Source organism: Caloenas nicobarica, chromosome 9, assembly GCF_036013445.1.
Source record: "Caloenas nicobarica isolate bCalNic1 chromosome 9, bCalNic1.hap1, whole genome shotgun sequence".
Lineage (NCBI taxonomy): Eukaryota > Metazoa > Chordata > Aves > Columbiformes > Columbidae > Caloenas > Caloenas nicobarica.
Window position 1 is genome coordinate 7,342,568 of NC_088253.1, and position 25,552 is coordinate 7,368,119.

Below are 25,552 nucleotides of genomic sequence, written 5' to 3' on the forward strand. Positions count from 1 at the left end.
ATCAAGTGTTAAGAGTGGATTCCTGCAGAAAGTAGAAAGGATCCCTTAGTTCTTCTCCTTTCTTTTCTCTTTTTAATCTTTGTCCAAAGCAAGAACAGAAGAAAGACTGCTTGAAGGTTTTCTATGAGTGTTTACCTGATTTTAAAGTAAAGAGCAAATGTGCATTTCTGCTTAAAAATCACAGTGAAAACAAGTCAGAAGTGGAAGTGATTATGCTTATCCTTTTTTGCACTTTCTTCCTCTCCTTACCTGTTGATACTAAAATTTGTGACTTTTTCTAAAAGCACTGAAGGTCTCAGACATACTGACACTTCATTAACACATCTGTGTAAACACTACTATAACTTGCAAAATGGTTAGCGAGTACTAACAAATCCTTGCTTCAGTTCTGCAGAGGGAAGTTACTGGTCCCATTTTGCAGATGAAAGAATAAAAGATAAAGTAAAGCTATTTATCAGAATTGAAGCTCCTAAACCTTTAAAATCCAGTATGTACTCACTTCTTTAAAGATAAAGTAACATACGTACGTGTTGCTAGCCAAAGAACTGTATAGTATTGTTAATATGCATGAGAACACGCAAGTCACCTGCCCGATGAGCAAGCAGCAGGTACCCACAGAAAAAAATGTTGAAACCAACATTTCAAGGAACTTCACTGCAAGGTACTTAAAAACCTTTCGCAGTATTGTCTGGGGTTTTTGTCAGTGCTTTAATAAGTTTCATCTACTGAAATGCAAATACTTTGTTTTTAAGTAAATGAAATATATTTTTCTTCCTCTTTGTTCCTTGCCCGCAGAACAGAGCTTTTATTAATGACGCTGTGTCAGCTCTACACAAGAGTAGAAGTTGAGGTAAGAATGAGAAATATTTTTGTACTATGATTCAACAACCAGGGAACTTATACTTTAAATGCATTATTCACATTGTTAGTCACTGTTAGCGAACAATAAACGTCTCAGAAACAAGAACAGAATCACGGTGAGTAATGTATTTAGATTTGTTGCCCATATCTATGTATCACTTAATCTGATGAGTTCCTAAAAGAAAGCGGTCACAGATACCTTTATTTTTAAAGCATTGTAAAACCATTGCTAAAATCACCACATACATTTTAAAGATGTTAACTGAGAATTCTAATACGTTCTGTTAAAGGTAACAACTTCTGTCCTTCCCCCACCTTTTCATTTTCCTGCTCCCTTCAAAGTCTCCTTGTCTTCCGCACCATCTTCCCAGACTGAACTCTAAAAGGTTTCTGCAACTACGAGCTTACTTAAGGACTCTAGTACTTGTACTGCACCTTGTATAATGAACCAGTTCCCTCGACCCCTTAAAATCAGCTGCACAGCACAAAGACAGATGAATGACAACTGAAACAACATACACACTTCATAATATCAGTACCCTTAACTGCTCCCTGTCAGAGTCCACATTCAAAGCACAGCAGTGAGGAGCCAGTTTAACTGAGGTGCAAGCAGTGTCAGTGTTGTGCTCCACATTCCCTGCCAGACAACAAAAGTTTGTCAGTGTGGACTAAGTTGGTTTAAGTACCTGAGAAATTCAGACCAGTTTTGCTGATTATTTGCAAAACACAGATTTCAGCAAAGTTGTGCAAAGCTTTGTGAACACAAGCAGTGTTGCTACTACTAACAATTAGCAATATGGTCTTTGTTGTGAAACAACAAAATTCATTTTAAGGGAGCACTTTGTTATTGCATAGTACATGCAGTAGACACATATTTATAGGTGTACCAAAAAGCTAATTCTCCTGAAGATTTTGTACAGAAGGACATATCTATGTAATTTACAAGCACGGGAGCAAGAAATAGTTAATGTAGCCCTTCCAGTGGAAGGTTTCTTTTCCCCTGCTTCAGAACAGAACTCAAACTTGCCTGTTAAAATAGATTTTATGTTCGAAGCAGATCAGAGAAGTATTTTTGCTTCTGAAGAGCTGTGAAGAATTTCTCTCACAGGACTACAATTTGACAGGGAAGCTGTACTTACTAGTCTTCACCAGATAAGCAGCTGGGGGTGTGTGAGATGGTGCACACCACCTCAGGAGGCCAAGAAACCAAATTCTACATCCCCAGCTGTGGTTTCTGGCAAACTGGTTGTATGAATAATTGTAGGTGGGGTTTTTGAAGGGGACAGAGGTAGTGTTTAACCTGCTAGAAACTGAGGTTTCTGTCTGAGCAAGACCTCAGCCCCAAATGATGTAATGACTGCTTTCAAGACTATGATCCATGTTTGCATAGATAAACTGCTCAGAGGTGTGACTTCATCTCAGGCAGTGATGACAGTTTTCTGTGTCTGCACAGTGTGCCCATGCTTCCTCAGTTTAAGAGTTAGCTGACTTCTGAAGGGGAGCTGTAATAAGCAGGGACATATGTCAGACTTGAACAGAGCTGGCAACTGCTTAGAGAAGGAATGAAACCTCAAACCTTCATGTGAACAGCTGGACTCCCGCTGTCCTCACAGGGGAGAAGACTTTTAGCTATGAACAGAAAACTGTTATGGCTATTTGTCAGATAACCAATTCCATAAACTTACTGGTTTTAACCATAAAGAAGCACCATTTCTTAAAAACAAACATAAAAAGGCTGTTCAGGATGGACTGCATTTTAGAGTTGCTGGATTCTAGGATTTAAGGGCAAGATTTCTGGGTGGGGAGTAGCAGAACTGAGATGAATAATAACCATAACAGAGAAAAGGCAAGGTAAACAGAGCTGCAAACAAACCTTGGAGACTGGAGGAGAAAGAACAAAATACTCCTCCACACACACTACTTTGCAAACAAGTAGATGCTGATTCATGCCATGTTAGATCATAATTCGTCTATGGTACATTTTTACTGTAATGCTACTTGAGCTTCTTACATATTAACACTGAAAATTTCCTCAACAGTAAATGTGTTGCCATTTAGATATCTGGGGTGTTTTCTAGGGTTTGGGAGGAGAGGGGGTTGTTTTGTTGCGGTTTTTTACTCTCTGCTTGGAGTTCCAGAATTTTACAGCATTTATATCCAGTTAGTGCTGTACTTACAATTCAGAACTAAGATTCCTTAACATTTTTATCATACAGGAAACTCAACAGTCACATGCTGACAGGTACAATTAACAGGTACGAGGTGGGACTGCAGCATGTATTTAAAAACCTTAAATATCTTACATACACTATTCCATTATTTGACGTCACTTACAAAGGATCTTTGAAAAGGAGTGGACAGGATTTCAGACTCACATTCTTACCAATGTAGCATTTAATTTTCTAACTATGTATGCATTTATTATACTTTCCTTCTTTGTGGTTTGATTTTTCATATTAAAGCAGCTTCTACCAATCTTTAAGAAGCAGATTTGAACTAAATCTCATTTGTGTGGCTGGGGCAGAAGAGCCCGAGCGGTTCCTAAGGCAGCTGAGACCTCTAGTGTCCAGTTCCTTCATTGCATGGCTGGTTTTTTTCTCCTGTTTTTCCCCTGTTCCAAGCAGTAGCAAGTTTTTGTCCATGTTGCTAATAAAGTGGTGGCTATTGAACTGATTGAATAACTCATCTTTTTCAGTTTCTGCCTGTTCATGTTCCTACTGAGGAAGAAAAGAATGATCCCACTATTTTTGCTGATAGAGTCCGGCAAACCATGGCAACGTATGTAATCATTCATGAATAAAATCTTTGAGAACTTTTCTTTTATATCCAGCAATTCCATGTAAATATCCTAGCCATAAAGTACAATTTAGTCAAGTCCTGGGTACTATATAAGAATTGTTCTAGATTTTCACTAAGAGGTGTCAAATTCCTATACTAGAACACTCTGATCATTTTTACACGCTTTACATGTCTACATTGGAACATGTTACACTCAATTCATGGAAAGCTGGAATAAATTGCTCCCTTATTTGCTTGGCAAGAATAAGTGGGTGGTTTGTTCTCCAAGGTTACTGGGCTGCATTTATGAGTCTGTAAATCTTAAAACATCAGGACACTGCCATAATGTATTTTCACAGTATGGTTCCACAGGTTCACAAAACAGTACGTATTGCTTTATCCTACTTGCAGCAGTGCCAGAATGAATTATCACTTGTTTTGTGTATTAGCCTTAAAGCCAAACTGAGACAGAGAAAGCAAACAGTCATCTAAAAGTAATTTGAGAGTTGATTTTTTGTTTTTTCTTGATTTTGTTTCAGTGCTCTGAATGTGCCAGTCACTGACCACACTTTTGAAGATTGCAGACTGATGATTTCAGCAGGGCAGCTGACTTTACCCATGGAAGCTGGGCTGGTGGAGTTCACCAAAATTAGCAAGAAACTCAAGTAAGGGAAGTTTAGCTGTTGGTATAACAGCATAATTACTGTAGTGCTGCAGGTATTGATGGCCATCTACAAAAGGATGACTAACCTGATAACTCACTTGGCTATATGTAATACAGTGTATTTATGTATACAGTCTACGTATATAAACTATATGGAAATCAGAGATTAGGAAAATCCCAGTAAGAACTAATCCCAAGTAATTTTTGTCACAGTGTTACAACAGGAAAAAATGCATTTTTCTAATATTTTATGGATTTATCTTACCAAAAGGTGACGATGGTAGAGCAGTGTCTGTTTTAGGCACCTGATGGTAATCTTGGTGCCCAATTTAAATTCCTTTCAGGGAGACGCACAGAAAATATATGGTAAGAAATAAAAAAATACTTCTTTCCAGCCTGAGAATTCAGCCAGTGGTTTATGGTTCTTAGCTGTACCGTACAGCCGTGTTTCCCTAGTGGTGTCGACGACTTCTGTGTGGATACAATGGAATCTGAGGACTGAACCACTTAATACAGTAACTCTGTCAAATAACCTGGCATGGCTGTAGTCAAATCTGAAGTATATGCGCAGTGGATCTTGACTTATTACGTATCTGCTATATATCCATTTATAGAACTCTGTCTGGAGCAATCTTCAATAGTTACATGGCAATTCTAGTGATTCTTACTGAGGTGCAGTGGTGTATTTCTGCAGAGAGATCAGAGACTTCTCAGGCTGTAGCGATAGTAGCGTTTGGGTATAGAGTTAGCTAATAGAGCTGAGATCTATTCCCTTCCTGAGTTAGGAAATATTCACCTCAGAGCATGATGTGAATTGATGGCAATGAGAAGCCCTCTGCTAGTCTAGCCTAGTTACTGGACAGATGATTCTAGGTTTGAGAAGTTACTCTAAGGAAGTCTGATATACCCAAGCATACAACCGCCCGCTTTTAATATTAATAACCAGGAGGAGCAGTCCTTAGTTGTTAATTTTGTATAACATTTCAGGTTGGAAGTACAGCATTTCTAATGCTGTACACATATGCTCTATTTTGCTATTTTTGTCTTTGAACACTGTCATAACTTCTACTGAAATTCCATCTGTCCAAGATCCGCTGTATAGAAATACTTCCTGTCCCTCATGTTTGTGTAGCCTAAAATGGAATCATGTCAGAGAGCAGCTGGATACCTTTGCTGCTATTGCAACTGCTTCCAAAGGCGGAAGAATTGGAATTGAGGAGTTTGCGGAGTACTTAAAGCTGCCTATTTCAGATGTCCTCAGAGAGCTGTTTCTACTCTTTGACAGGGTGAGTAGTTGGTTAACTGACTGGAAATCTTGTTGACAATGTTTTGTTAAGAATCACATCCCAAAAGTATATTTAATTCATTATGTCCACCTTAGTAAATGCTTCTTGGTTAGCAATTCCTGTAGGCAATATTGGTGAGTCTCCTTCTTAATTTGTGATGAAAAAGGTTGGTCAGTTTTTAACTTATTAGCTGGCAGTCATCTCTTGGGCCAAGTTGCTGCACCACCATCAGATGATAATCTTCATGCTGGTATAATGGCTGAACATCTCCTTCTGCCTACCCCAGATTTTGATCTTATGTACACTCTGACAGCTTAATTAACTGATACAGTTGTAAATAAATAGTGTAAGGCAGATTGAAGCTGACAAGAGCATATGCTCTTGCAGTGTTTGTGAAGGGTGCTATGAGACACTAGAAGGATTCTCCTCTTGCCTATCTCCAGCCATAAAGGAGGCTCTTTGTTAATCTGATCATTTAGGGTTTCCTCCATAGTCAGTGGTGATCTCTCCCATTTTCTGCTTCTCTCTGAAGATGTGAAAAACTGCTCTGTGGATGTGGCCCTCTGGCTGTACCAGAAGTGTCAGTGACTAGAGCACAGCATAGAATTATCTTACTTCTAGGCATCCAATATGTGCTCCAGTGCAAGCAGCACATTGTACTGCAAGGGTGTATGAACTGGAGGTTGTTTCTTAACGTAGGAGCTCTCCCAACTCAGCATCGTGCTTCCTGATGGAGTTAGCTTTAGCAGCACGCCTGTCCTTGGGATGTCATTGTCTTGTAGATGATGATTAAAACTGTTGCAGGATTTTTCCAGATAAAAAGGTTTTACAAGCTCTACAATAGAGGAATCAAATGTATTTTCTTAGTTGCTCCATGCATTGAAGCCCTAGCAGAGCTAGGTACTCATCCTTTCTTCATTCTCACCTCCCCACCTTGGATCACTGCCTCCTATGAACATGTAGTCCAAGTCCTGAAGCAAAGTACATACAACAGAAATATGGTGTGGCAACCAAAATTCCTTTCACTTTCCCTATCTGGCACAACAATGTCAGTCACTCAAATTAGCAATGTAATGCTCAATTCACTAAGAAGTTGAAGGCGTAAAAGATTGCAAGAACAGACACAGCTCTAGCAACCTCTCACTGCATTCATCTTTTAGGAGATCAGCTTAACTGAGGAGCAGTCACACTAATGTAGCAGGGCTCTCTTCATATGGCTTTGATTAGGAGCACAGGTATTTTGAGACTTCTGCTCTGTGGCTTTCAGCCTCATTGTTATTTTTTTCTAAAAAGATTCCTCAAATCACATCAAGCTAACTACGCAGAGAAGAAAGAGGTGTATTAACAATTAAGAGAAACTACTGAGATGTGAGAAAACTCTGGCAGCTGGAGACATGCACAGACAAGGTGAAGCTTAAGCATGCAAATATAAGCTGTGTTTTGCCCACACCCAGCTCAGACACAACACGGCTTCGGAGAGTTAAAGCAGCACTGGATCTCTGAGTAACTCCTGCAAACAATCTGCGATGTTCCTCGCGAAAGCTTTGCTGAGTGGAGCAAGTGGCAGTGGCAGTGGCGGTGGAGGGAGCCTTGCACGTGGCCTTGGAGGTCTTCTAACAGGAGGCGGACATGGAGGGAATCTTGGAGGACTTGTTGGAGGTCTCGTCAATCTTATAAGTGAAGCAGCAGCTCAGTATAATCCAGAGCCACCTCCACCTCCCCACAGTCATTTTACGAATGTGGAAGCCTATGAGAGCGAGGAGATAAGACGGTTTCGTCGCCTTTTTGCCCAGCTGGCTGGAGATGATATGGAAGTGTGTGCCACAGAGCTAAGGGACATCCTGAACAAAGTGGTTTCCAGACATCAAGACTTGAAGACCGACGGCTTCAGCTTAGACACATGCCGTAGCATGGTAGCCGTCATGGACACTGATACCAATGGCAAACTGGGCTTTGAAGAGTTTAAGTACCTGTGGAACAACATCAAGAAGTGGCAAGGTGTATATAAGCAGTACGATACCAATCAGTCAGGCACTGTTGGGAGAGCTCAGCTGCCGGACGCCTTGAAGGCTGCAGGGTTCCACCTGAACGAACAGCTCTGCCAGGTCATCGTGCGCAGGTATGCCGATGAGGATGGCAGCATGGATTTCAACAGCTTCATCAGCTGCTTGGTACGACTGGACAGCATGTTCCGAGCTTTCAAGTCCCTGGACCAAGATGGAAATGGACGGATCAAAGTGACCATCGAAGACTGGCTGCAGCTGACCATGTATTCGTGAAGGCGTAACAGAGAAGAATGTTTCATCTGGAAGATATGGGCGCCTACAATCCTGTACTATAGAACTGTAGTCTTTTCTTTGTTCTAGGGCAGAAGTAGCTACTGGTAGATAGCTCAGCTTGAAGCGTTGCGATTGTTCTTGTGCATGCCTCACTCTGCTTTTTGGAAGGGTTTGTGTAAGTTGTCAGTCGGACAGCCGCTTACATCTGTCTCAGAAAACTATCTCTAGACTCCAAAGTGAAAAGAATATGTTGAAGGATCAAAGCTGAGTTATTTCTTCATGTACAGTGGCTTGTATACAACTGTTCTATAAAAAGCTCGTAAGTTTGGTGTTGCTTTGTGATGTTACTGTTCTGATTTGTCAGCATTCACTAAGCTGGAATAAAGCTCTGCCTGCCTGAAGACAAACACTAGTGAAGGGAGTTGTGCAGTTATTTCTAACAAGGAGAAAAACATGAGAGTTGTGATAACTATAATGATCAATGAATGTACATAATCATATTTAATTTCCTCCTACTTCTGCTTTTTCATGCTTGTCTGCTGAAGCAAAACCTGAATGGTCAGTTCCACCTGCTGGCCAGGACAAAATCGAAGACTTATATAAGGCTACTTTTACAGCCTTTTTCTCCTTCCTACAGTTCTATTAACTAATCTTTTTTCCTTCCTCGAAGCCTTATTATAGTTATAACGAAAACAACTTAAAATACTACATGTATATTTAGAGAAGCTTGCCGTAATACTGCAGTCACATAGCAGACAGACAGCCAAGATCAACCTCTGGCTATCCGAGTTAAATTTTATCAGGGTGCAGCACTCCACTCAAGCTAGTTTTGCAGTTCTGTCCAGTATGTCGATTTTTGAGTAAAAGGAATAAGATGAACTGTCGAAGGTACATGTCTCTGAATTAAGGATTACATAGCTAAAGAAAACAGTTCTTGCACTGCAAAGAAAGAAGGCAGGTTTCTCTGCAGGGCTGTGCTGCTTTAAAAGAAAATTATCTAGGGCGTGTGCTAGCTGGCTGGAATGTGGAGGGGGAGCGGAGGAGACAGCGTGCAGAACACTCACTGCAGTCTGCAGAGAGAGAGAGCCCACACAGGGACTGACTGGGAAATACCACACACCACCTGCAGGGCAGCTGAGTGTTAATGCGATACTATGGTTTGGGTTTGTTTCTACATTTCCATAGCTTTGATTTCTAAATCTTGCAGGTACACTTGGCAAACTGTTTTCGAAACTGATGAGTTCTGCTCCCTCGTATACTTGAAGAAACCTTTTACTTGCAACTTGGGAAAAGTAACTTAAAATTTTTGCCCAGACTTTTTTTCCTTCTGCTCTCTATTTAATACCAAACTGGGTGACAGAAACAGTGAAATATTCATATTGGCCCAAACTGTGATGAAAGAGGTCAATTCCTTCCTAAAAGCATTCACCCCACTCCCAGTTATTCAATGGAAAAGCAGAGAGTGGTGTTTGGACTCCGAGTAACAGAAAACGGAGCACGAGAGAAAGTGCGATACTTGTAGGTGAGCACCATCCTATCAGGCTTGTTGCAGAATTTCCCTTTCTGACTAGTTCGAATTTGAATGTAGCAACAGGCGGTGAAAATTTTGGAGTTACAGAAATAGCCTCTCAGATGATGAGCCAGGATATGAACAAGAGAGGTGCATTCGCAGTTCCTCCTCCAATGGTCCAGTTGTGGCTTCTCTGTGGTAGCCCTGTGACTCAGAGTTTACTTCAGTAGGCAGAACAGAAATGACTAGTGCCCGCACACACACACTTAATTTTTCCTGTTACCTTACACAGTGAGAAGAAGGTTTTGGGGCATAGTACTTCAAACTTTATTGACTGCGTCTGTCTTGCAGAGAGCTTTGCCAACTGTATAAGTCAGATTATTTAGCCCTGTCTCCTTGTGCAACTCTAAATGAAGACTGTTCAATACCATGCAAACTTTCTTGTTTCCCTGAGTGTAAGATTTACTATATCATATAAAACAACACCACCCTAGTTACCATAGCATGCTATAGTGAAAACAGTAGCAGAAAAACAGTTACCTTAAAGAAAACAAGGGTTGTTGATGTTACACTATGTTTTGGTTATTTTGTGTAACAAATACAAATAGGTAAATATTGATGTTCTACTTTGCTATTTGCTATACAAGCTCAGTTCATATATTGCTTCCTTAAAATATTTTTGGGTGCACAGGCTGCAAACACAGCTAGATCTGCACAGAAAGCCTATAGCAAGTGCTTGCTTGCAGCGGTGCTACAGGAGCACTGAAGGTTTTCCTGCATTTTCAGTTTAACTCCCATCTCTTTTTCCAAGCAACAACCCTTCATCAAGATGCCAGAGCATTTGGAAGACTGCCAGCATCCCAGGGTTTAGCACAGCTAGTCAGAACATGATCTTGCAAGTATAGTAAGTTTATTTCCTATTCAGATGGCTGGAGTTCTCTGTGTCAGATTGCACTTGGATTTGAGTACTGGGTTTTAGCACTTTAATGAAAGTAATATTACCATGTACAGCCAAAGCTGTGTTAAAAGATTTCAGAAGTTGTTTTTTTTAATGAGCCTATCTTATTTGATGTTTACTTCCCAATTCTTTTCCTGTGATACTTATTCTTAACTTTAAAAATACATTTAAAAAAAATATTCTAATGGCATCAAACAATCCTTTGCTAAGAATACATTCTATAAAACTGTCCAAAAATAATATGCCATGGAACTCTGAACAATGATTATCTACACTCTTGCTTCAGTTGTTTAAGGAGTTTAGGTTTATAATGATGCATTTTTAAAGTGAGATCTATTATTGTTATGAGAACTATGATGTAGCCAAAATAAAGTCAAACTCTGCAGCGCAGTGAGAGCACAGATTTGTAAATAAAATAGCGCTTATAAGAAAACATTGTCCTTTTCTAGTAATTAAAAATGTCAAAAGTTATATGCCTTACACACATGTAAGTAACTTAGAGACTATTCATATTTTTGCTAAAAGTTTCCTTAAAATTCACAGGCATTTAAAGTACAAGATGTTCAAAGGTTGCAAGTCTTCAAAAAAGATTGGTTAGACTATCAGTATAAAGAAAACAACAGTTGTCCATGCAAACCAGTCCTGAATTGGTTTTGAAAGCTAAAGAAAATTGTATTTTAGCAGTCTTAAATGCTGACAGATAGCTTGATAAAGAAATGTTAGTACTGAACTCATTATCACATATATTTTGTTAAACAAGGACTGTCTTTAGGCCTAAATTCAGTAACAGAAATCCCTATTTCCTAGAATCCAGGACTTTCAATGTGCTCTACAGAACAGCCTGAGCATTTCTCCACTGGCAAGCTCATATTCCATTATTCAGCAGCAGAAAGCCAAAACCAGAAAAGTTACAGTCGATATGTTCAAGTGGGCATTAGGAGTTGGTAGGAAAGCCCAAACTAGAATTTCGGTCTGGCCGTTCACTGCACATGTACCCAGGAGACCAGCCCTCTCTCTCTCTAGGCTGGAAAGGTTTTGTGCTGTCCTCAGACTTAGGGAGTGCACTTTTTCAAAAATCTTTTTCTTGAAATGCACAACACATTATCCACAAAAGGAACTCGGTTTTACTCTTCTGTTTGCTTTTAAAATGTTTCTGGTGAATGCCATTATTGTGAATGTTCCAAACTATGAGCTGCTAGTCACTTCTACTATGCTTTCATTAACTATTCCATGTCACTTCATCTCATGCTTATATGCAGGTTCTTCCCCAGACCAGATGTTTCCCAAAAGCCTAAAGAAACTTGTTAGTGTGGTCACAGGAACACTGCTAACTTAACCATATATTTCAATGGCTATCTGCCATTTTTTCTATCTGCAAATATAATACAGCTTACATAGAATTAATCATGAATCCCATCAAAGCAAGCTTCAAACGTTTTGTTGATGTAGCTTTGAAGTAAACACATTAAAATGTTTGCTCAGATCAAAACTGATATTATCAGAGAGGCGGTTACAATGAATTCATTGCATTTCTGGCTTAAAAGGTAAGACAGTATACTGGCTTCAAAATAGCATGTAGGGCAATGCATTTGCTTCAAAGAAAGGCTTCAGAGAGACCATGTAGATTTACTGCATCATCAGGCTGAACTTTCACTGGCATATATTTTATTGCTGAAGGTTGTTAGGAAGAATTAACTCAAGGCAACAGCTTCACTGTTGGCCTGTTTATTCGAGGATGTTGCATTGGTCTCTGAACTTCAGTCAGTGCTACATGAATTCTCATAGGTGCCTTAAATACATCTATTCCAAATCTTGTTAGAGACTTCTCAGAGGACATATACTAAAGAACAACCTATAAGTTGTTTGAAATCTTGTTTGGTTGTTTATAATATAGAAATCGATACCCAAATTCTAGCTATTGAAAATACGCATATTTCTACTTTAGCCCTAGTATTACATATATTTAGTGAGCAGTTAGAACAAATACCTCTAGTGTTGTACACTGGCTTAGTGAATGTTGTGCAGTAGATTTATAGAACAGCTTTTAAAGTGATTTGCTATATTAACTATACTGCCATACGTATTCTGGTTACAGAATGGAGATGGCACCATCGACTTCAGAGAGTATGTAATTGGTTTGTCTATTCTTTGTAACCCAGCCAACACAGAAGAAACTATTCAGATGGCATTTAAGGTAAGTTCCATTTAGTGTAAATCTATAAACCTGACAAATCAAGACTGACTGTAAATCTGTTAGCTTTCAAATCATAAGTTTATAGCTTCAATCTGTTATGCAAATGTGAGTAATACTCTTAAACCAATTGACATTTAGCGTGTGAAGGGGAGGGAGAGAATTGCAGGCATCAGCTTCATAGAAAAGGGTTTCAAAAGCCATGTGAAGGCACTAATGAATATGTAACTTGGCAGGCTAACTCCAAAAATGATTCAGCAGCATTTGCAGTTTTTTTGCCTGAGGTTTTTTTCTGCTGTGATTCTTCAATGTCACAAGTAGACAATAGATGGAGCAATATCCTTTTGTGGGTCACTGTTGTTAACAAAGAGGAAGAGGGGTGGGAATCAAGAAGGGCTGTTTGGGACTGGCACATCCAAAATTGGACTGCATCTAAGATCATCTATTGGCTTGTAGTATGGTGTCCTGATGGTACAAGCAGGCAAGGAGCAATAGCTCCTTTCAGATCTCAGGTACAGGCAGCCAATATGTGACCAGGGTGCCCAGGTTGTGAATCCCTGGAGTAGGAATATGCTTGAGTGACTTTTTTTTTAGTAGATCTTTGACACAGATTCAGATATTTTACCCACTAGTCTGTTCTTATGAACCATATTGAACAATATATTGAGATATGGATCATGCTCATCTTAAACTGGATACTTTTTGTAGTGATGCGTGCTCAGGAAGTACCAGAATTTTTATGGCAACCCATTATATCCACTGGCTGCTTTACAGATAAGCGCTACAGCTGTTTGAAGTGACTTTGACTGTTTCAAGGATATTTTATCACTACAGATTGTTCTGTGTTTTAGACTATACTCTCCAGTATCTTAACGGTTGCACTGATTCTAAAGTTAGTAATTTGCTTTAATTCCCAGTTTCAGCAGGAAACAACTTGTTCAGCTGGTAAAAACCTGTTTCAGTCTGAAATGGAACTATGGTTTTCCTTTTGGTACTTGTTTTCTCTGCAACTAAATGTACTTTCCCTCGCAATGGGAAAGTTGCACGTACCTGAGAATTGCATTGTATTTCTCCAGGGGCTGATTCACAGCAGGTGCTTTAGTGTCACACTGCTGGGAAGGACGGGATGATCAGCGTACATCTACTGCCTGCATTCCAGTTAATTCCTTGTTAATTACAATAATTCCTTAGTGCATGACAGATCACATGTACTAAAAATTAGGTATTTTACATCAGAGCATGAACTATGGCACGTTTAATCTGATGGCAGATGTACCATAATGAAAATGAAGACTAAAACCCAAGATGTTCCAGTATACAGTGGCTGAATCCAGCAGGCCCTGCACATAGCTCATGGTGATAATTAACATAAACCTTTGTTTATGTTTTGCTTTTGTCAGTTTTGTCTGAATTTTATTATTGCACTAATGCTGTGAGGTTTGTTTGTTGTTCCAAGTTTACTACATACTTTTCGTATTAGAGAATATTCTAATCCCAACCACAGCACGTACATTGCTTTGCTAAGTGTCTGCTTAGTCCTATTCCAGAGAAAATACAGAAAATCTTTTGCAAGAGAAGGTAGCTGAGATGCAGCCAGTCTCTTCAAATCCCAGGCACTGTTTGCAGATCACCTCTTGAATACTAGAAACCTAACGTGGGTGGCTGATGTGCACAGAAGGTTCATAGACAAACTGATGCTGAAGTATTTCCACACGTAATGTCTTTTCCAGCTCTTTGATGCGGATGAGGATGGCACTGTAACAGAGGAAGAGTTTGCTCATATCATTCAGGCGGCTCTGGGGGTGCCCGAGCTTGATGTTTCTATGCTCTTTAAAGAAATAGATGCGGATGAAACTAAGAAGCTGTCCTATGGTAAGTTACATCCTTTCCAGTGAAGAGTACTAATAGTCACATTGACAGTGAGAGTTTCCTACCTTTTTTCTCCCTGAAATTATCTGATGGTTCTCATACCCTGTTCCTGGGGAATGCTGTTGAAGCACAGAGGTAAATAATTTGTGTGACTTTCCTGAGATGCTTCAGATGAAATTAACTGGGGATCAGCTTCAGGAAAAGGAGCAGGCACTGAAATTTTCTTTGATTTTGCTGCTGCACTATAGTATCTGTATTTTTTTAAAAATATTTTTCAGATGAGTTCAAGAACTATGCACTCACGCATCCAGTATATGCCAAGTTGTTTACTACATACCTAGAGCTACAGAGATACCACTCAGGTATGTTGGACGAAGATGGCATTGAGTCACTTGAAGCCAAAGCCAGTCCAGTTACAAAGAGTGCAATCCCAGTCTCAAAAACACCACCAGTTGCAAGAAATAAAGTCTGCCCTGAAGGCAATGAAGAGGATAACTCAAGTACATCTGACAAAAAGGATGACTGAGAAGAAAGAATTCAGCTCTTGAATTCTACGCGATTTTTTCCCCAGCTATTCATAAGCACAATTGATATAAAAAAAAAGATGGAAGTTACAATTTTAAAAAAAAGAAAAAAGTTTCATATCAGGAGGAGTTATTCCTGTTTGAGTGTAAGGGAAAAACCACTGTAACTATTCTGTCCTTGATGTCAGTATCCCAGTACTGGGAATGTTGTTCACATCTTCCAAGTTCATACTTCCACGAAAGTAACAGATGTGCTAAGAGGAGTAAGAGGCTCTGCAGTGACATCTCAGAAAGGAAACCGAGGAGTCCACTTGTGAAAAACAAGTGGAATTTTTGGTGCTGCTCAATTCCTCCACATCCCCAACGTGTCTTAAGGGGGGAAAAAAAGCCAGAGTTTTAATTTACAATATCCCTTAGCCTTTCTCAGGTTTCTGAGAGACACAAATGAGTTAGAAGAAGCTGAGAGTTGAAGCTGGTGTTTTCTTTTAGCTGTCCTTAGATTTCCCTTAACTACTTGTGAACTATAAAGCCTAAGCTTTTCAACAAGACATGCTGATGCACTGATGTTAAGAGAAACAGCTTTAGGCTTAAAGGCTAGTTAAAGATGGAAATGGCTGCACTTCTAACAACAAAACTCTAATTGGAATTCCAAGATAGCAACTCACATTCTACAGGAAAATGCATACAACAAGACCCAAGAACTAATGAACTATTTCAAAATAAACAGAATGTTGTTTATAGTAACAACTGTTCAGGATCACATTAGGAGGAACATTTCAGACTTCAGCATATTTTTATTCTAGCAATTATCAACAGAGGAATGTGACCTTGCTCTGCAAAACTTCGAAGGCAAATAACGCTGTCAAGCCATAGTTCTAGCAGTTGGTATCTACTCTGAAGTTGTCTCCTGGAAACCATGTTTGCATTACTGTGCCATTACTCAATATGTTCTTAGAGTCTGATTCAAAACCAAGCTCTTTCTAGTTGATGATTTTGAGTATGTTTTGCCTCTGTCCCCTCTAGTGCACTGGAAATTGGGCCTTACTTTTTTCCGTCCTTCATCCGAATGCACTTTATACAGTATTTAAAATATATAAATATTTACGCAAGTAACTTATCAATAAAAAAATGGAAGGGGTGGAATGGCAGGATATTTTCAAATTAAAACTAAGATGAGCGAAGTCTAGAATGTCTAGTACCAAAAGTAACCAATTTTCAGCGGGTTTCATATGTGAAATGGTAACCTCTGCCTCTTAAGTTATTGCTTGCATTGTCTGTTTGCAAGTTCATTGCCATGTTTAATCTTTCTGTGTTTATAATTGTGCCTATCCTGATGTTTCACATGTTTAAAATAAATCTATATTTTTAACAGACTTTACGTGAAGAGCTAAGTCTTTTTAGTACAGTGGGCAGAGTACTCTGTCTACCTTAAGGGGCTGGGGGGATTTCCAGGAAATCATCCTTATGATGTCTTACCTTGATAAACACAATGCAACCTGAAGCTGGTGGTTTTAGTTCTGAATATGATGGCACTTTTCCTTATGGTAAGAGTAGAAAAGTAGAACAGGACTCACTCTTCCAAAGAGTTACTTCTGCTGACTAACTCAGCAAGAGGGCATACAACACAAAGAAGATTCACAGGTATGTGGGACGGATGCCAACGTCTTCTGACGTTGAAAATAAAGCATTGCTATTTACAGGTAAAATGAGTGACCTCAACCACAGTTGAGAATTAACAATCATGGCTTTGTGTAACATGAACATTAGGAGAACGTTTTCTTTCACTTTAGAGAAGGAGAAGGGGGAGCTACCCTAATCTGGCTGTACAGTTCACTGGAATACATGTTAATTCCTCAGCAGGATGCTTTTGCCCAGCATGTTAACCAACATCCTCAGCTTTTCAACCAGCAGTAACCCTTTCAAAGACGACTTCTATTCCAACCAGTAAGAAAACGATAGGTGGTTGAACATGACAATCACTTCAAGTCCTCAGAATGCCAAGGGTGCCTCACACGTGGTCCTGTTGAATCCAGCCACACTGAACAACTGTAGCACTATACTGCCCAACAGTGCAGCACGTTCAGGACTAGTGATTTTATAAAAACCTGCAAGTCACGCAAGTGCTGTGCAATTAAAGCTAAAAATATTGTGTATATAAATCTACATATCCCAATAGTTTAAGGAGGAAAGGCCACAAAGGGGTTTGGTATATAGCAGTGATTCAACTATGCTCTGAAAAGAAATCAGCTAAACGTTAGAGACACTAACTCAATATACACACATCTGCTTGATGTGCGGGAAGGGAATACATTAATTTCTAGGCATCATTGTGCCTCAGGGAGCCTTTAAAAGGACCAAACTAAAAGCAGCCTGCAATAAATGGGCATTACATTAAGTGGCAGAGCAGGAACTAAAGAGAAGGAGAAGGTTAAAAATACTAAACAGAAAATGGTTTTCAATTGGGCATTGAGAGATGCCACCTTTCTGCCTAAGACTTCCCGAGGTACGAGTTCTCAATTCAATGGGGTGCTTAAGGATCATTTTGAGTCATGCACGGTAGAGCTAGAAAGGTATATTGGGTCCCATGTCACCATAGGAAACGTCATTTATTTAATTGGTACTCCTCTGTCAAGCTGTAATACGTATTTTATGATAAATCCTTCACATATACCAAAATAAGACTCTGTAAAGCACATAGAAACTGCAGCAATCTTAACTGCACAAGGGTGAGAATCAGATGAGGACAAGTCTATTAAAAGAGGAAAACAACTAATTCTCAAGAACAGAGGCCCGTGGGCTGCTGTTTTTCATGATTTCTGGTAAGTTTGTACATACACTATGAGTAAATCTCATTCACATTTTTTAAAAGCTAAGCTCCTGTTTCTGAACACATGAAAGGCCATGGCAGGTCACCTAGAAAAGTGGACCTTCCATGTTCACCCTGGAACAAGGAAGATATGAATATGGTAAGTCCTGATCGATTTGTTTAAGGAAGGTGAATCAACTGGGTCGCCACTAGCCACACCAGAGGTCCATTTCTGAGGGAAAGATCTTCTGCTTCAAGGAAGTTACAACTGTATTTGTACTAGTGGTGTTTGTATAGGTGCCAAGACCTACTCAGAATGTATGGATGTGGAAAATCAGGGCCTGAAGCTCAGAAACTAAACATAAAAATATGTCATTACATATATAAACACACCTACATTCTTTGGACAGTCTGCCTGTGAACTGTTTGACCACAGTCTCCAATGAGGATCACAGCCTGAGGTTTCAGGCTGAGAATTACATGGCTCTCACTTTGAGAATGCCACAGGAAAAATTTTAAGATTGATTTTTAAGAAAGGTTTGGGAGGTTTCTAACTACAAACGATCATATACTCTGTATGGTTTGCTAGGAAGGCTGGACTCTGATCAGTGTCCTTTGGTTCACATTTTCCCTCTCGGTTATGCATCCCCTGGAGCAGCATACCTGTGCAGCCACCACCATCACAAGCTGCATTCCACTATGATTAAAGAAATTGTAAGATTAAAACATAAAAATTACTGAATTGGGTGGGATTCAGGAGGCACATGCTGTATTCAGGTACCTACTTTTACTGGCCTGCAGTAAGAGCAAACTTGTCAAAGGTTGCAAGGGATTTTAATGGCATTTAATTAACTAATTTTAAATCTTTACTCAATGAAATAACATTTATTAGACTGACTAGCAGTAGGGAGACGTTTGTCAGCAGTGCTTAAGTTGGCAGCCTCTCTGTTACTATACATAGCCAGAGAGGCAGAAAGTAAACACCTTATAGGATTAGCAGCTATGTTCATAGCTGAGATGAAATTTGGACATTTCATTAGTATAAGATTGATTCTGACATTTCATAAAGCCAAAATGCAAACAAAAAAATGTGTCTGATATAAATACAGTATGCAGCACTTACTCAGATAAAGTTCAAGAAGCGCAGCAGGTTTTAGTGCCATGACAAAGGAAATAGAGAAGGGTCATTTAAGGACCCAACTCTGCTAAGCACTGAAGTGTATGCTTAATCCTCTGGGCATCAATCAGATACTGGGTACTTATTAAAAGCACGCAATAATACTAGTAATTAGAGACACGTGACAATATTATAATAGGAAATACTTCATTACCTTCACTAGGCACTACCTACTGCTGTCTTTTTTTAAGCCCCCCCGAGCCACAACAGGTTGAAAGTAAATATATGCCCCTCCTCTAGCCTCGCATCATGATTATTCTATGTTTTCATGCTATTACACATTTTCATGTGATAAAAGGAAATCATATTAACTTTCTTCATCAGTTTTTATTAAACTATCTAGAAAACGTTCTGTTGAAAATCTTCTTTTGCATGTTAAAATGAGATCTACATGCAGCTCATCTTTAAAGCTACACCTTCGTGCTGGTTGCTTTGTTCTAAACTGGGCATAGGTAAGAGCAAGCAAGTTTCCCTGGTTTCTAGAAGTCTCCTTGAGCATGTTATCTCTTGAGGTTATACAATGGCTGCGTGAGACTCAGTTTAGCAGTGTAACAGTACTACAACAGGAATGATCCAAACCAGTTACGGGTTTTATATAGGAGACTGGAGATTTGTATTTTCTAGGAATCACTACCAAGATTGAGGCATTTTGAGAATCTTACTTAGCTTATGTCTCATTATGAATTTGTTATTAGCACGAATACCCAATAGTGAGAATTCATTAGATTAAACCTGTCGTTAAAGGCCTCCGCTGAGGATGACTGCCCAGTCTTGCCATACAGTCTAGTCCATTGCTTAACGATTTCTCCTGGTAGAACCTGAATACTTCTGCAGCTGAAGTCACCTCGCTCAAGGAGAATCAATTCATTTCTACTTCTCTGCAGGGTAACTATTTATATCTGTACATACATGTACCCAGAGCTTATCATCACACCTGTTTCACTCTTGCATCGCCCAGCCCACCTTTCTTAAGCCAAAAAGCAAAACCACTTCCGTTCTTTCCTCATGGGCTGCACTTCCTAGACTTCTGTTTATTTTCATTTAAGTTCTCTGAAGGTAGCGCTTCAGCTCCGGCCCTACCATTCTCAGTAGATGAGAAGGCTTATACAGTTTGCAGTCAATATTCCTGCATACAAATCCAGAATAAGGCTTGTTTTTTCTGGAACAACACAGCATTGCCCACTCACATACCGCTGTTGCTGATCTGTAAGCCCTAGATCCACTTCTAAAGAACTGCTCCTTAACCGGCTTTCCCTTTTCTTTCTTCCTACAACTGCTCATTCCAACCTACTGCAGTGTCTTAGCTTTATCTTTACTGAGTTTAAAAGACCAGTTTATCAAGAACATTTTGATCAGCTCAGTTTATTGTTAAAAAGAGCTTTCTTCTAAAAACAAAACCAACCCAAAACTTCCCCTTTGTTAAGGACATTATCTTTGTAAAACTTCACTAAGCATCTGACAGTGCACTGGGAGCAAAGCACTACAAATTAGAGACACATGATGAAAGCTCAGAAGCTATAATTGTTCAAAAAGAATAATTTCCTTTTCAAAGGTAAACATCAGCCTTGCAGACAAAGATAAGGCCAAGTGCACAATTAGATACCAAAGCCTGTGCTTCTGCTCATATCTCCTGATATCAAAGATTGCAGGAAAATTCAAAATGTTTTCTTAAAATGTAAAGAAGAAATGAACAGGAAAAAGTGTAGCAGACTCGAAGGAGTCACAGCAGAAGTGCCAGCAGGTTTTAGGAAAGCTGTTTTCCCCAATGCCGGAAGTCTTTGAAATGGGAGATAACCAGCCATGAACTACAGCAGCCATTCAAAGCAGAAATAATTTAAAATGTTTAGATTCTGTATGCTGGTCTTTTGAATGAAAACATGCCAACCTCCATAATGTTATTCAGTTACATGTCTTTGACAGCCTGCCTCTTGTCAGCAGAAAAGTGTATTGTCAATATACACTGGGGAGAGCGAAACGGCAGCATTTTCACCTATGCAGTTTGAATGCAGGTTTGAATTATTACTAACTCAAAGCTACACTAAATGTAAAACAACCTTTGAAATAAGGAGCAGGAGCCATTCTTTCTACCTTTGCTATTGCCAATTTTAAAGGCAAACGCCTATGCTTTACATAGAGGAAACTTCTCTTTTAGTAGAAAAGATACGCTGTGGACCAAAGAGAACCAGCCCTTCATATGGTGACAAGTAACAGGAGACATGTTTGACAAAACTTTCCAGTATTATCCATTTTATTACAATGGATTTCACAGCTCTCACAGAAGAAAGAGCTAGCAAAGCATTGTATAAAGCACATCATAGGAGTTTCTGGCTTTCCTGGATATTTACCAGTTTGTAAATAGACAAGGCAAAAGGAAAGCTTGCCACAAGTTACACAGGAGGGTACCAGCACAGCGGAGAGAGAAATACAAGGGTTCTGACTCCTCGTTAACTGAATTACCCCTGGGTGCTCATGGTGTCCCAAACCTCATAATCAAATTTGAGATTCTTTGCTTTAACACGGCCACTGATACTTTTTTTCCAGATGCGAGATGGTGAACTCAACATCAGATCATGAAAAGCACAGATTAAACAGATTTGATCATTTATGGCAAGATGGTGCATTTAGACTTTTTCAGCATCTTTTCCCCTGTATTTCTACTTCTTACCTGCAGCTATCTTTGATTTGCTTGCTGTCAACTAGGTATTTTCAGAGATATCAAGCCTGATTCTTTCCCCCATGATTTGATGCATGCCGAAGTGCAAAGGAAAGAGATCTCAGGTCCCCATACAGTGACACAGGGTACACAGACAACTCTGCCCTGGCAGCACTGGTCAGTTCTGACCTTCTGCTGGAGTCAGTCAGTCTCAATTTACTCTTCTTGCAGTCTAATGTGAACAATTTCACAGTAGACAAAAGCCCCCTCCCCTCCACCTAATCTCGTATTATTTTCCCAAGTGGAGTCCATCTAGCTTACATCAAAGAACTGGTCTCGTTAAGCCATTGTTTTATAAGTCTGCTAATATTTTTCCTGTCCATAATACAGAAGACAGTGCTGATGGAAATATGTCAACAGGAAAACAAACAGGCAGCATTTGACATGCTATTAGTCCAAGTCTGGGTGGATAAATAAATCATAGATCAAATATTCATAAGGGGGAAAACACTGTTTATTTCCACTGGATTCATTACGCACACATCTCCCATACAGCACAGTGACAAACACAGTCCACAGAAAGGATGTCACAATGTACCAAGAAAGGACTGTTGATGCGACGAGGACAATGCCCTCCCTCCTTAGAATGTGCCTCAGTCCCTTGGGAAGATACCACACCGGTCATGTAAAATGACGTCTCTTAGAAGTGTCCAGCCGTATCACTGCATAAGGCAGGGTCATGCATTAAGACTAAATCATTCCTAATCACTGGACGTTTCTCTGAAAATGATTTGTGCTATAAATGCAATAAATCTTAAGAATTTCACTCCTTTCTTTAAAGTATTGGAACTCCCACACTATTGTTATTTGAAAAATATATTCTAATTCTATTCTGATCCTACATCAGCCCTACCCATCAGGGTATCCCACCATCTTCTGAGAAAATATAAAATAATGACATTAAGTTGTTAGCCATCTACATTTATTTCAGCTCACAATGCTCTCCATAATAAATGATACTGATGTAGCAAAACTGAACCCAAGTTATTTTGGTGATGCTTCCTAATTAAAAGCATCAGTAAAGAAAGCACCTTGGCAATTGTTTCAGACGCATACTCTGATCAAGCCAGGATGATAAGGTTAGCATCTCTTCTCTCCTGAAAACGGTGCTATTGCAATCAGGTCACCTAAACTCTAAGGAATAAAACACACATAGATGCGGAGTCCTCAGTTACTAGAACTCTGTAGCTCGTGTCTTCAGTGGTGAAATAAGCTATCAAACAAGAATGTTCATTTTGAGTTAGAAGTTGCCACTAGACAGATGCCTGTGACCCACCAGTGGCACCCATTTTTATCACACAGTGGGGAATGATTAAAAGAAAATAACAACAAACAAAACAAGAGCTTTTTTCTATTTCTTCAGAAGCAGTTACTTCAAAGGAAGCATCTCAGATAGGTAAAAATTTGCGCTGTTCTCTAGATAAATGCTGTGTGGAAGTGCCCAGAGACAGAAGGTCATGTTTGTTTAAAGCTCAAAGGTACCTCTGTGCCTAAAGTACCATGTTCCAAAAGCCAGCTATAGTTTAGAGGTCCAAGTATCACTAAAATACGTTTTCAGTTTGTTTCTTCAGAAAACACAGCCCCACCAAGCACAGGGCACAAAGAGGGTGTGACACAAGAGAAGAAAACCCCTGTTAACTCCATTTCGATTGTGAAAAATAAGCTGCCTGGAGGACCTCAGCACAGGACTGGTAAAAAAGCACAGGGCAGTCCTGCCCCACGGCTTTCCTGGTGCAAACAAAGCCTGAGGAGGCGCCAGGCAGCGTGCACGGCGCTGGCAGAACAACCACGCTCGTCCTGGTCATGAGGCACCTGCAACCAGCAGCGGAGCCAGGGCAGGACACAGCCCTTTGGCTTACAGGTATCTGCTCCTGCCAAACGCCAAGTAACCGTCAGTCAACAGTGCTGTGGGGATAACAGAAGGTGTTTGTCACCCAGCACAACAAACCCTGTGCATTTTCTTTGCTGAAAGCCTCGTTTCTGCAGGAGGCAGCTCATCTCCTGTACATGACTTGGTTACTGGTACCGAGCTCGGCGCGGGCGCACAGGGCAGGCCCGGCTGCGGAGGCTCTTCTCCAACAAAGGCAACTTCTCCTCATTTCTTTCATTATTCAGGGCTGGGTGACGGAACGTTGCCACGGTGCCATATTTTGCTCTGGCCTCTTCTTACGTACAAGCTTCTCCTATAACTAGTCAACGTCCATGACCATACTCACCACAAATTTGGAATCTCATTAATGGATAAATGGTTCAAAAGCCAGTGCTGATTCTCCCTGAATCTCTTATTATCATGAGAGAGCATTTAATGAATAGTTTTAATTGAACACACTCAGCCCTGGGTTACACCACAGACTTTCTTCCACAGCTTTAGCCTGACCACCGCTGCTTTACAGTTGCAATCATATGCTGTGTCCTCTGCTCCCTGACTGGAGAAAAGTAATTTACAAAAATTCCAAACCATCTCAAAAAGAGAGGGAGGACAAACTGCTAACCTAAACCGCAGCCTTCCAGGAAATATTAATGCTTTTCCAGGCAATATTAATTCTAAAATCAAGGTAACTTTTGTTGCATAACTGTTTCAATGAATATCTGGCAACTAGCAATCTGAATTTCAGCTGTTTCTACAGAATATAATAAACAGAACTGAGTTCTTTTGGTTGCTGAAACACTTCACAAACGGGTGCTCATTCCTCTCAGATTTAGTGAGTGCTCACAGTCTTAAGCCACAAAATCATTTAGATTGTATTGCTTCTCCTTTACCTTCACCCGCTCCATTTCTGACTATTCTCTGTACATAACATTAAACACTGGAAGTAACACAGACACGTTTACATCTCAAATAACTACACTTACTAACTGGAGGCAAAGAGACTATATAGTCTCAGTAAAAATAACTGTATTCAAATCGCATCTGAACATCACAGTAGTATGTGAAAAGCAAAAAAATAAATCAAGAAATGCAACAAAAGCTATGCTGAATGTCAAACAAATGGAAGTGCCATCTTACCCCTTCCTTGGGCCTTACTAAATAAGCTGCTGGGAGAAGCAGAGCAGCTGAGGCGCTCTCAGAGACAAATGAAATGAGGTCTCCTCACTCTAGGAACAGGTCTTTCTCATTTGTTTGTTTTAAAAATCATTAAACAACCCTGAAACTTAACTGCATCCCTCCAGAGACACATTAAGGGTGATTTTTTTACATATTACAGGCAAATGCTCACCATTAAAAATCGAACATGTGGGTTTTTCCTAATAAACTCCAAATTAAGTCATACATCATGTATGTTATCAAGGTCATTCCCTCTCTGCAGTTCAGTAAAGGATGCATTCCCAACAGGAGACAACGCGGTAGATTTTAACAAATTCAGCAAACTTCAAGGGAGATTAAAAGCATGGCTGCTTCGTTCCTGCAAAAGGAACCAATTAAAGATCCAGCGCTAAAAGGAATTTTGAATGTATTGCTCTTGAATGAAGCAATGTTTGAAGAAGAAAATGAATTTGTTTATGAAACACATTAATGGCTTTGCTGAGTTTTACCACCACAGTTTTCCTCTAAGAGGAAATACATTATTAAACAAGAAGGCAGAAAGCCTCTGTCAATCCCAGTGATGCAGCCTAACGTTAATGTCAGCAATGACATGGTAAAGCTCCTACCAGGGTTCTATTTGGTATTTTTCATTATAAAGCCTCCAGAGCTGCCAACTTCCAATTTACATCCAAATTCCTTCAAAAAGTTTAGGATTTTGACTTGAGTGTATTACATATTCTTATCTGTTTGGGGTTTTTTGGTGGTTTTGGTTGGTTGGTTGTTATTTCTTGTTTGGTTTTGGGTTGTTTGGGTTTTTTTGTGGGTTTTTTTTGGTAGGTTTTTTGTTGTTTGCTTGGGTTTGGGTTTTTTTTTTCTGTTTGCTTTAAGAAAACTTGGATTCTTTAGGGCTT

General features: G+C 39.7%; 2 protein-coding genes across 2 annotated transcripts in view; both read left to right on the forward strand.

Moving 5' to 3' along the window:
• The window catches only part of LPCAT2 (lysophosphatidylcholine acyltransferase 2), a 30,955-nt gene extending 14,708 nt beyond the window's left edge, over positions 1-16,247 (forward strand). Inside the window, exons 8-14 of the mRNA XM_065640761.1 lie at positions 796-850; positions 3,557-3,639; positions 4,179-4,304; positions 5,436-5,589; positions 12,432-12,530; positions 14,258-14,399; positions 14,675-16,247. Of these exons, the coding sequence (XP_065496833.1) occupies positions 796-850; positions 3,557-3,639; positions 4,179-4,304; positions 5,436-5,589; positions 12,432-12,530; positions 14,258-14,399; positions 14,675-14,922 (907 nt within the window). The 3' untranslated portion in view covers positions 14,923-16,247. The remainder of the gene's footprint in view (positions 1-795; positions 851-3,556; positions 3,640-4,178; positions 4,305-5,435; positions 5,590-12,431; positions 12,531-14,257; positions 14,400-14,674) is intronic.
• CAPNS2 (calpain small subunit 2) lies at positions 7,057-8,226 on the forward strand. The gene has a single exon (XM_065640762.1). It carries the CDS (start codon positions 7,116-7,118, stop codon positions 7,866-7,868), a length of 753 nt encoding a protein of 250 aa, XP_065496834.1. The 5' UTR covers positions 7,057-7,115; the 3' UTR covers positions 7,869-8,226.
• Positions 16,248-25,552: the final 9,305 nt, after the last annotated feature.

Coding starts and splice junctions, on each gene's coding strand:
- CAPNS2 (XM_065640762.1), top strand. CDS start 7,116: ATGTTCCTCGCGAAAGCTTTGCTGAGTGGAGCAAGTGGCAGTGGCAGT.